This window comes from Mytilus trossulus, chromosome 8, assembly GCF_036588685.1.
Source record: "Mytilus trossulus isolate FHL-02 chromosome 8, PNRI_Mtr1.1.1.hap1, whole genome shotgun sequence".
Taxonomy (NCBI): domain Eukaryota; kingdom Metazoa; phylum Mollusca; class Bivalvia; order Mytilida; family Mytilidae; genus Mytilus; species Mytilus trossulus.
Window position 1 is genome coordinate 10,808,226 of NC_086380.1, and position 12,954 is coordinate 10,821,179.

General features: G+C 33.1%; 1 protein-coding gene across 1 annotated transcript; it reads right to left on the bottom strand.

Moving 5' to 3' along the window:
• Window positions 1-729: 729 nt before the first annotated feature.
• Window positions 730-11,706, bottom strand: LOC134728273 (beta-1,3-glucan-binding protein-like). Its single transcript, XM_063592820.1, has 10 exons — window positions 11,238-11,706; window positions 10,483-10,583; window positions 9,557-9,631; window positions 8,998-9,058; window positions 8,533-8,715; window positions 7,905-7,982; window positions 6,559-6,676; window positions 5,256-5,327; window positions 1,403-1,547; window positions 730-974 (listed from the first exon to the last, which is right to left on the bottom strand). The coding sequence occupies exons 1-10, from the start codon at window positions 11,656-11,658 to the stop codon at window positions 753-755; spliced, it is 1,476 nt and encodes a 491-aa protein (XP_063448890.1). The 5' UTR covers window positions 11,659-11,706; the 3' UTR covers window positions 730-752.
• Window positions 11,707-12,954: the final 1,248 nt, after the last annotated feature.

Here is a 12,954-nt window from a genome sequence, read left to right on the forward strand (position 1 = left end):
TTATTAAACTATAACACATAGTAGTCTCAGCTTGTATAGTTGTTTCGCTGGTTCGCAAACTGCATCTTCAATTTTAATGTTTTTGCCAATGAGCCTTATAGTTCTTAATGTGACCTGAGGCTGAGACTACTATGTGTTATAGTTTAATGTAATAAAAAATATAAATTACAAACGACAACCGTCGAATAACAGGCATCTCTTATCTGTGGCTACTCTGCTCTTTCTTAGTGGTTTACATCCGTGTCATTTGAACTCGTGATATTTGTCACTCACAACTTCGAACAGAGAAATGTCAACTTTGAACTGAGAAATAATATCTTAGAAATTATTCGTACTGAGAAATACCAGTATATTACTGAGGATGTCAATATTAACCGAGAGAAACGTCAACTGGAAATGAGAGATGTCACTAGCATTCACTTTCTTATTAATGTCATAAAGATTATATCAGATGTAGGGTATATTTATATGAGTGGACACCATGATCAAAATTTCAAATGATACGTGAATTGAGCATCGCATCTTTAACTGCGGTTAAAAGTGAACTCTAGTAATGTAATGATATAAAAAGAAAACGTTGAAAAAATAATTCTTCTTTTAATACAGAAAAATTATACAAAAAATTCTACAAACTCTATTTAAAAGTAAATATGAACATCACTGCTGATGTTTTTCTTAAATCATCTTCAGAAAAATAATACAAAAAATCAACAAACTCAATAGTAAATGTGAACACTCAATTTTTTTATTTATTATTTCATCTTCCATACTTTGATATAATTAATTTGTAGAGCAGCATTTTCTCCATTGTTTATTTGTGGACTCCATGTCGGATGCCACAAATGTCTTGCCTGCCTAAAATCTCTAACAGCGAAATCCGACGCATCACGCCAAGGTTTGGGATATGGCATATTCATCCACGGGTCTGGAAAAAAAGAAGTTCCACCAACAGCAACATCCAAAACGAGGTAAAACTACAAAAAAAAATTGACGGATTAAAAAAAGATTAACTACATGTGACTACATCAACAATATAAAGATGGGTATTTTGAACTTAATACTATATCATTATTTGTTTTTCGAGTTATAGAATTATTTCTTTTAAATACAATTTGAAACTAGTTCAATACTGATAAACTAATGTTTGTAATTTACTGTGTCATTAGCTCTCATGTGGAAAGTTGTCTCATTGGCAATCTTACCACGTCTTCTTTTTTATACAAATGTTTACCTTTTGATAATGTCTCAATTGCAGCCTAAATAACTTTTTCACTACTATTATGCATGTATTTATGACAAATGTTTTTGCTTTTTCTTCTCTCGATATAACAATGGAACAAGTACCAACATACATAACCTTTATACCATCATTGTACATGATCGTATGTCATTACATAAATACCTCCTGATCGAAAGGCGCCATGGGTGATCCTCCGACATAAGCATGACCAGGGTTTGTCAGCCCCGTTGAGTTAATTCCTCCCACTCCCCAAAATCCAACTTGATTTTGTTCTCTTTTCAAAATTTCGACACCATCGACAGAAAAACTTTAAAAAGATACATATGAAAATTATCAGAATGTATTTGAATCAATGATTTAGCACCATAATGATGTGTAGTCTCTTTGCAACACATATAGAAATTAGTCCAAATAATTATGACGTCTTGAAAGGCTATTATGATTTTTTTTTCTTTGACGCCTTACTTTGACGTCATAATTATTTGGACTAATATAGAAATGTACAATTTTAGAAATTTGTTAGAGGATGTACACACACACACACACATCTAGAATAGCGCGTTATTACAAACCTGAAATTTTCAGTTTATAAATAATGTTTTTGAACTGACACAACTGGTCACAACTTTAACATTTATTTTTTGTTTTGTTTTTTTCTTTGGTTTCTAGCGTATCTTACATTTAGTGTATATTTTAGCATCTAAACACTAAAGGCTGTACATTGACCTATAATGGTTTACTTTTATAAATGATACGTATGCAACTAAACAAACAATGTTAGATTATATCTTGTGTAATGAAATTATATATAGAAAACTAAGGTACTATGAAATCCTTGATGAAGGGGCAATAAGTAGCACATCCGATCATTTGCCAGTAGTGATTGAGTTTGAGACGGACTCCATCTCACATCGTGTTATTAACTCCAGCGACAAATTACCAGCTTGGCCTAAGGTAACTGACGCACAGATCAATCAATACCAAAAACTATTGTCTGACCCCGTGGAAATATTAATTGATAAAATGAACTCTTATTCTTTTGCTGATATTGACATTATATATGACGACTTCGTTAGCACATTGCATAATGCTGCGAACTTCGCAATTCCGAAATGCGGATTTAATCCACTCACCAAACCGTATTGGAACGCAGATGTGAAACCAGCACACGACAATGAAAGGTCAATGCGTAAACTTTGGGTTCTAGATGGTCAACCTCGAGGAATGCATTTTGACTCTTATCGAATATACAAAAGAGCAAAGTCCGAATTTAGACGTGTACAGCAAGCGGCTAATGAACAGTATATGCAAAAGTGTTATGATGATCTAAATGAAACAGCAGAGTGCGATATACGGTTGTTTTAAAAACAAATAAAACGTTTTAGAGGTCGTTCCTCCAAGATATACCCCGAGATTGTGTATGAAAATAAAGTGTACAGTTCTCCGGAGTCTGTAGCAAACTGTTTTGCTGAGTATTTTCATGAGCTGTACCAACCAAAAGAAAGTGATAATTTTGACAATGAGTTTAAGTGTTCGATTGAGAGCGTATACAAAGACATTATTAAAACCTGTGGTGTTGAAGGTGGATACCTGGTGGATTGATCACTGAATAAGAAGTTTCTAAATTGATAGGTCAGCTAAAATATAGAAAAGCTGCACATGACAGAGTACAAAACGAACATTTGCGTCACGGAGGTAGCCCTGTTGTGAAGTGTATAACGGTCTTATGCAATCTCATCGTCAGATTAGGACGTATACCAAGGAACTGGAAACTAGGACTCCTTGTTCCTATCTTCAAAAGTGGAAAACTTCACCCGATAATTATAGACCAGTTAGTTTAATGTCCTGTGTTTTGAAACTATTTGAAAGTATTATTAAAGCTCGGTTAATTGAATTCGTGTTGTATGACAAGAACATGCCGAATCTCCAACAACAAGGATTTCAAAAGTACCTTAGTTGCTTAACTGCATCGTTTAGTTTACATGAAACAATTTATCATAAACCTAGAATTATTCAGTAAAATTTTTGTTGCCTTTTTAGACAGTAAGAAAGCTTTCGACACTGTCTGGAGAATTGGTCTTATGTATAAATTGTATCAAATAGGTGTAACAGGCAAATTATGGTCAGTTATTAATGATTAACTTTGAGTTCAGTAATTGTAAACCAGTGTCAGTCTGAGTTCTTTCCTGTATTACAAGGGGTTAGACAAGGAGGGGTTTTATCTGGTTTATTATATTTAGTATTTATAAACGATATGTTGGTTGATCTTGAAAAATGTAATAAGAAAACTGGTGTTAATCACATAGCTAGCTGCTCTCCTGCTCTCGCTGACGATATTTCATGTATTGGCAAAACTCGATTGTGTCTCCAGCGTCTGTTAGATATATGTGCTGACTATGCCCATAGATGGAGGTTCTGCTTCAACGCGAAAAAGTCCTGCGTTATGCAATTTTCCTTAAACCCACGAGAAGTTCGAGTAACATACGACGGGCATATTGCAAACAGTGTTCTACCGGTAGCCGAAGAATACTCTCACTTAGGCATTGCGCTAAATTCCAAATTCAGATCGACAGAAAGAACATCAAATGCATGTAGAAAAGGCAAGAACTCTTATTTTGCGCTCAACGGTGTTTGCGACAAGTCAACACATCCATGCGTTCTACTTAAACTGTTTAAATCTATAGTGTTACCTACTGTTCTATATGGTTGTGAAATGTGGACTAGTTTAAAGTCAAACGACATTGCTGCGTTGAATCGATTTCAGCACTTTATAGTCAAGCGTATTTTGGACTTGAAAACGTCTACGAGATCAGATATGTGCCAAAGTATACTTGGACTTCATACTATTACCTCGTCTATAGAGACTAAGAAGTTATATATCTTGCAAAAACTGTGTAGTCTTGATGACAACTTCCTAACGAAGAAAATATTTCTTGTGCGTCTGTTTACCTATTTAATTGACAATGAACGCAATCATCATGGGTTCATTCCTGATATTATGAACATTTTGTATAAATACAGCCTTCATTCCTATATGCTTGACTTTTTGCGAGAGGGAGTTTTTCCAACGAAGCAATCTTGGAAAGCTATAGTGAAAAATACAGTTGACAAAGTACAAACTGACGAATGGACTCGGCGTTTACATAACGATAATAACTTTTCTTGTTTTAGAAGTGTTCACCTATCGGTTAGGGTTCCAGATTTCTGGAAAAGTTCTAAATCATCCAGAGAAATCGTAAACTCCTATTATATTACAAAACTGCTAACCGACATTCCAAATACCACTGGAGGTACATGTGAATTATGTAACACTCAGTTTTTAGATGTATATGTACATGCATGTTGTAGCTGTAGCGGAACTCATTTAATCAGAGATATGTGGTGGGAGTTTATAATGAAAAAATTTCCATTGCATTTATTTGTGGAACTTTATTCATACGACGATGAAAAGTTATATTGCATTCTCTTGGGGAAGCACGTAACAACAAGCAATATAGACACCGACAGTTTTCATAATCTTTGTCATGTTCACGTTGCACACTGTGTCGCTGTTTATAGTGGATTACTGAGAACAACGATTCGTTTATGTGCCAGTGCATGAACCGTCGTTAGTGAGAGCAATTTTTGTCAAAATTTTCTTCAGTTATATAAATAAGCACAGAACTTTATTTTGTTATGTACATATTGAAATTTTATATTGTGTTATTATCATGTTTTGAAAACTTTTGTAATTTGATCTGTTTAAATATATGATTGTTCATTGAATCTCTTAATGGAGGAAATAAAGATATGAATGAATGAATGAATGAATGAATGTACATTGACCTATAATGGTTTACTTTTATAAATTGTTATTTGGATGGAGAGTTGTCTTATATCTACTTTGGTCTTGTATTTGCATAATGACGCTAGGTTTTACAGGCTTATGTACGTGTTTACACTAAAAGGTTGACATCGTTATTAAGTATTATTTACGGTACGAAATTCTATGATTAACTTTCTCGGCAATACGTACCTTATGTGTTTGTCATCCCATTCCATACCGAATTTATGGAATTTGTCTGCAAAAGTGCTGGAGGTTAGTATCCTGTAAAATATACATCCAGATATATTTAGAAAATTGAACAAATAAGGACACTATTGACGCATCCTTCCATAAAAAAACTAGAGAATTGCTCAACATATCCGAGAAACTAAACATCAGAACAGTAGCCGGTTATTGTCAATAGGCTATTTGCCAATTCCCTTATTTGACCCTGTTATGAGAGGTCCCTTTTTAAGTTTAATTTTTATTTACAATGAAGAGCTAGTGCAAAAGCAAATTAATCTGTGCGTAATGTGAGGATCGTTTAACTATATTTCTTTGTTGTTAAGCTAAATACTTTTGACATCAGAAGTTATGTTTCATGAAAAATAAGTTAGACTGCCGATACATCACTTTCAATTCATCATGCTTTGCATTGACAAAAGCCAATTTTGGATGGAAAGGAACCAGTCTACGATTGAGAAAGGGAAGTAGTTTGGTTAAAAAGTGTGTAAAAACAGAATCAAATCGGTAACTAGAAATGGACTATTGTTATGAACCAAATCGGTAACTAGAAATGGACTATTGTTATGAATCAAATGATAAATATTGGATCCTTTCGGATTTTAATCTTCATTGGAGCTATTATTCCTTCCATCTTCTTATATATATATGGCTATGTGATTGGTAGTTTCTGGTTTTCAAATCTTTTAAGGCTTTTTCGTTTTACATGGGTTGTTGAAGGTGACCTATAGTTGTTAATTTCTGTGTAATAAGGTCTCTTGTGGAATGTTGTCGCTTTGTCATTATACCTCAAATTCTTATTTTTATATTATGAATTGTCGACATTTTGCAATTCCACTTAGTTTAAACATATATTTATAGTGGATTGGGAAACAAGTTTTGCAACTTATATTAATCCCTTTCCACTTTGCGGGTGCGAGTGCAGCCTTGTAGCGGCATTAGCATGCTCTTTTTCGACATCTACAAGGGTGTCTTTAACGTGCAAGAGAAATGGCTCTCTCCTAACACGGGCCACTTAGACACGTCATCATCGGGTAGGTGTTAACTTTTTCTTCAAATGGTGTACTGCTTGTGGCCTTCGGCTGTTTTCTTCCCTTTGGTCGGGTTGTTGTCTCTTTGACATATTCCAAATTTCCATTCTCAATTTTATTTACATATAGGTTTATACATATACAGCATATCGATAATCTTTCAACTTTCTCTTTTAAAAAAAAAGTATTTGAATATATTTGCATCACAAACATTCTTAATAGAAATATTCAATACTTACTTCTCAACAGATACGTTGGCGGTTTGACCAAGTTGTGTACCAGGTCCAAAATGAATAGAACTTTGAATACTATCAACAGCTTTTGTTACTCCATTCGAATCTTTATAATTCATGTTTCCTTTGAATATAACCAATATCAAAGATTAAATCTTGGTCTTAAAGATGTCGAGTTAAAAATGATCACTGTATAATTCAGAAAAACAAAAAACAAAAACAGGTAAATAAATGTTTTCTGGTTTTTGATTGGGTCTTTGACTCTTTGACACATTCCCCGTGTTCTGTAAGAAGATTAGTCAACATTTCATTAAGTTTCTTTTTCATATGATAACTTCATCCTTTGTAACTCTACTAGTAGAGTTTCTCTCTTGATAAATAAAAATCAATTTGTAGTTGCATTCGGTGATGCCATTGAAGAAAGTAAGTTACTTATTCCAAACAATTTTTCAATACTAAGATGGTTTAGATATAATTTGAATAGTGAATGTAGTTAAACATTTTAAAAATCAGTTGCAGTGTCAATTATTCTGTTAACATTATCACAAACAGTGGATATCTCTACTGCAAGACTATAAGTTCCTAAGGGTATCACCTGCTCAGTTTTTCGGTACTAGCCGCAAGACCATGCAGATAGTTTGTCATTAAAACACAATTTTTTTGATTTTTTTAAGAAATATATATAAGTCAGATATCATCAATATTTTCAGCACTTAAAATTTGTTAATTAACACTTTAACAAATAAATATGTATATAAACTCATCATAGATACCAGGACTAAATTTTGTATATACGTCAGACGCGCGTTTCGTCTACAAAATACTCATCAGTGACGCTCGAATCTTCAAAAAATTTTAAAAGGCCAAATAAAGTACAAAGTTGAAGAGCATTGAGGACTAAAATTCCTAAACGTTTTGCCAAATACTGTTACGGTAATCTATGCCCGAGGTAGAAATGCCTTATTATTTAAAAAAAATCAAAATGTTGTAAACAGTTTATTTATAAATATAAATATTTCAATGATAAATCATTGTCCTTGTTTTATTTTTGGGTTTATCTTTGGTCCTGTTTGGATTTATCGTTTCTTCAACGTTTGAATAAGTTTGGGATTTTCAAATAGCAGTTCTAAAAAGAAATTGTCGTAAAAATTAAAGATAAAAAATTCAGGAAACTTCAAAACAGGAAGTCTGTTATCAAATGGAAAAATCAAATACTTGAACACACAAAATGAAAAGAATACAGCTGTGTCATTCATAACTTCATATTCCTATGTAGATAATGGTCAGAAAGATTCGTAACCATTAATGCTATTTTCAAAGTGATAAACATTCAACAAGGTACATCAACTGACCTCTTGCCTCTACTATATCCATTTCACCGGACGCAGGCCATCTGCCGTAGGCGTTCCATTTCGGCAACATCTTGATCGCTGTAATGCATAATGATACTTATAATCACCATCAATTTACTAGGATTTGGTAAAACATAAGCAACACGACAGGTGCCATATGTGGACCAGAATCTGCTTGCCCTTCCGGAGCACTGGAGATCACACCTAGCTTTTAGTGGAATTCGTCTGGCTTTTTCTTTAGGTTTCTATGTTGTGTCATATGTACTTTTGTTTGTCTGTTCGTCTTTTTCATTTTTAGCCAAGTCGTTGCCAGTTTATTTTCGATTATGAGTTTGACTGTCTCTCTGGTATCTTTCGTCCCTCTTTTAATACAGTTAAGTTATTGTGTATAGCATGAGAATACATGAACATTTTGTTGCTATTTATCAATTGTTAAATATTGTTTTTCTTCAATTTTCTTATCCTTTGGATTAGATTTAGATAGGATTTGTTTACTTGTTTTCACGTGTAAATGACAATGAACCATAGGATTGATTTCCATAAAATTAAGATCAGAATTAAAAAAAGTTTTTTTTTGCAAGACGTCACCTTAGGAAAATGTATAATCTACAGTCTGAATAATATTTACCAGGCCATATCCAGTCTCCTTTTGGCATTTTGGCCTCGACTTCAACTTTCCCATACTTAAAGCTAAATCCTCTTTTACTACGTAATCGAGCCGACTGAATGGGATTTATTGGATGGGCAACACTTCCGGTTCTCTTACATCCGGAATATGCATTACTGGTACATTCTTCATCATTAAATCCACCTAAAATAAAAACAATGCCAATAAATGGAATCAAAATAGAAAAGGCTGTCAATCAATTAAAAAGGCATATGCAATGAATAACAATAATAATAAAAGTTTTATTTATATCCATAGTTCGTCATTGTAGTACTGTGTTTGTAGATGCAAAACAAATGTTTTAAAATGTTGTTCTTGAATTCAAAAGTTTTTTCTTTTGTTTAAACTTTCAAAGGTATAATATAAAAAAGTATATTGTGCAATATAAATTTATGTACGTCACGTCAACAAATATCACAACGTTACCCCAAAGATCCAGTGTTCCAGATGTCAGAAAACTCTCCCCGTAATGGTCAGAGGTCAAAGTCTGAAAATAAATTCAATGAATTACCGACAACTAGCTGATAAAGTGATGTTAAAACATGATTTTGATTTAATTTTTGAATAGGAAATAAGAAATATGACATTTAAGTAATTAACGTAGTGGTAGAAACGATATTGACATAGCTATAAAATGAATAAGATAGCCATACTCATTAAGAAACAAAGCTATCTCCTGTACAAGCACATTCTTGTAACATCTGCTCACATTTAATTCTTTCCTATGACGTAGGTAAAACGTTAATGTAGAACTTTTCGACTAAACATATTGGTTTTTTTTTCGGATTGTAATTATTTCTTTATTTAGGTGTTTATTTTTTTAATGGTTCGTTTGTCCTTTTATCTCTCTATTTTGTGTGCGTTCATTTTCATTGCTTTGCTTTGATGTTCTACAAATTACAATTTACGTTCACGTGTCGTTCATATTTTTTAATCTTTCTTGTAAAAAGTGTAACAATTTGGGGATATAAAATTGGTTACTTACTGGTTTGATATACAAGATACCGTTTCTGACATAGCTGTTAGTCCTGTTGTTTGTGTAGTATTGAAATTCTGAATCCTACAATACATCAAATTTGACAGATTATGTAATAATATGGAAGTTCCTTTTAATCAAAAGTGACTGTGAAAAAAATGATTAATAATTAAGACAATTACCCTACGACACATAACGAGTGGAACAAACTAGAAGTCCGCAAATGGTCACTATATTTATTAGGCTGTTGGTTTTTGGTTGAATTATTTCACATCTTGTTACACTTTTTAATCGCTTATCATACGATATTGGAATTGCTCTTTTGTTAACATAACACCGAACTTACAGTTGCTTACATCCACGCCCTGCTGCCTCATAGGCAATCAAACAACATTTTATTGTTTTTTGTATTATTTATACGCAGTAATGTTAAGGCAGTTCTCCATAAGTTTTCAGCGATTCTATCGTAATCTAATTGTGACGTCATTTCTATTGATTTTCGTCACATTTACTCTTAGATTCAACTTCATTTCAATTAAAGATTGAAAATGTATCAAAACAAGCAAGTGCAAGTCAATCTAACATAAAGTACTGTTAGGTGTAAACCGATAAGAAAATCAAATTTAAAATAAAATACTGACGAGCTGAGTACTCACCCTGTTACCACCAGACGAGGTAATTACTCAACCTGTTACCACCAGACGAGGCAATTACTCACCCTGTTACCACCAGAAGAGGTAATTACTCACCCTGTTACCACCAGACGAGGTAATTACTCCCCCTGTTACCACAAGACGAGGTAATTACTCCCCCTGTTACCACCAGACGAGGTAATTACTCCCCCTGTTACCACCAGACGAGGTAATTACTCACCCTGTTACCACCAGACGAGGTAAATACTCATCCTGTTACCACCAGACGAGGCAATTACTTACCCTGTTACCACCAGCTGTTATTTCATGTTCCCAAACGCAGTGGTTCAAAATATCAAACTCATCATCAAATATCAGACATGGATATTGTTGACAATTGTACTCTACATTAAAAAATATGTTTCAAATGTCAGTACGGAATAGAATAACTACCAAACAGAAAATCATCATCATCAAAATATTGATTTTGAATTGTACTTGAAGGTAAGAGATATGGTGTATTGAAGAAAAAAAACATAGAGGTTTGTTATCACCCTAAAACAAGAATGTTGTTTCTACTAAAGAGACAATCTACAAAAGGAAGAGGCCGATTGTATTGAGCCGCATCTCCTCTAAAACCATCAAGAGGGGAAATATTTGTGAAATGACATAGACATGTAGTGTTTTGTACCTCCTAAACTTTTTTTTTTACAGGAAACGATAATATTTTAGAAAATAACCTAAATCGGAAACCTTTATCGATCCGTGGTTTATACGCTTTCGCGCATACTCAGTCGACGTACTGCCCTCGAAATTTAAAATCACTTTGTATCAACACTTGCCCAATTGTACCGCAATTTGGCGGGCATCTTCTAGTAAATATAAATGAGAAGAAAGTATCTATGGAACAGTTGATTCTTCAATATATAATACATTGAGTTCAATTAATTTAAAAAATCATTCATGCTACCAATTTTACCACATATTTGTCTTCAATTTGTTTAAAATATGACTTTAGTTATTAATATAAATATATATATATATATTGTATGACATACCTTTATTACAGCAAGACCCCTTGTGTAAAGATCCACCATTTAATCCGTTAGTCGTACCAGTTCCATTTTGAACGTTTGAGGTCCCTGCATTCGAAGTTGAGCCTGATGTAGTATTTGAACTTCCTGTCATATTTCCATGTGAAAAATTTCCAGACATATAATTTGAAGAATTTCCAGACATATGATTTGAGGAATTTCTAGACATATGATTTGAAGAATTTCCAGACATATGGTTTGAAGAATTTCCAGACATATGGTTTGAAGAATTTCCAGACATATGATTTGAAGAATTTCCAGACATATGGTTTGAAGAATTTCCAGACATATGGTTTGAAGAATTTCCAGACATATGATTTGAAGAATTTCCAGACATATGGTTTGAAGAATTTCCAGACATATGATTTGAAGAATTTCCAGACATATAATTTGAAGAATGAGTAGAATTTCCAAAAGCACTATGCCCGGTTGAGTTATTATTTGAACTATTTGAATTAGGTACCATTGTTGTATTGCTAGATGATACATACGGCGTAGAGTATGATGTGTTTGTCCCTCCGATTAAAACGGTGCTGTTAGGACTTCCTGATATCGTTGTAATGTTAGAACCAGGAATAAATGGCTTTAAGGAGGACGTGGTAAAAGTGTTAGTGGGAGGTGCATTAGATGAAGTTTGTGGTACAGTTGTTGTTGTAATTGCAGTGGTTGTTGATGATAGGGTTGTTGATGGTACGGTAACCGTTGTTGGTACACTTGAAGTTGTTGACATTCCAACCATTGCTGTAAAAACACATTTTTAACACACCATTAGGCATCCTACAATGCGGTATGAGTTTTGGGGAAAGAACATAGCTTTATCAAATTGAAAATATAATCTATTCAGGCATTACACAATATATGGTATACTATAAAGCACGTAAAAGAACTTTGAACATGTATATTGTGAATACATACTGATATTTATTGATGATGGTCGTCTTAGTTTAAATAAGAAGTTATTATTCCGTTAAAGGAATTTGGAAGAAATACAATCATTTATGACTTTATTGCAACTGCTAGTTTAACCTGAACATTATTGATTCTCAGATTCTAGATATTTTAAATGGCAGCAGCTTGCTTATCAAAATACTGTCAATTTGAAATGTAGCACAATGATATGCAGGCACATTTTATTTAGAGTAATTAATTGATATATAATATATATTTATCTTATATTTGTAAAATACTTACGCCCTAGAGTAATCGATTGTCCTGTTAATGTTTCTCCTTGTGATTGTTTTTCTCCCCATACCCAGTAATTAATAACATCTCCTTGTTTGGCGGTAACAGGAAAAGTATATTCCCAATGATCGCCTAAATATTTAAGAAGAAGAAGCAAAAGCTGATTTCTCTTTCGATATTTTTAATACACCTTCTACCCGTGGAATGGAAAGGTTTTTTACTATAAATTTGGTAAGTAGCCACTAGTTTCAGTTTTACACTTATTCCATACATTTTTGAAGGATAACTGTTTTTGTCTTTGTTTTTCATAATTGTTAGTTGAAACGCAATACATATGTTTTACTTTTTATGAAAAGCAATGCTGCTATGATTGCGCTATTTGAAAAAAAGAGACTGAAATGATAGTAACACTGAAACAAATTTCACATCATAAAATTGAATATTTGAATACAAAAAGTTTCAAATCTGATCACCCCATTTTTTGATTGAGTTAAGTCTG

Excerpts from the sequence above, each read along its gene's own strand:
- LOC134728273 (XM_063592820.1), bottom strand. The coding sequence starts at position 11,658 with ATGTCTGGAAATTCTTCAAATCATATGTCTGGAAATTCTTCAAACCAT. Across the intron at positions 9,632-10,482 it reads TAACAGCTGGTGGTAACAGG|GATTCAGAATTTCAATACTA; the intron begins GTAAGTAATTGC and ends GATGTATTGTAG. Across the intron at positions 7,983-8,532 it reads AGGAGACTGGATATGGCCTG|CGATCAAGATGTTGCCGAAA; the intron begins GTAAATATTATT and ends TATGCATTACAG.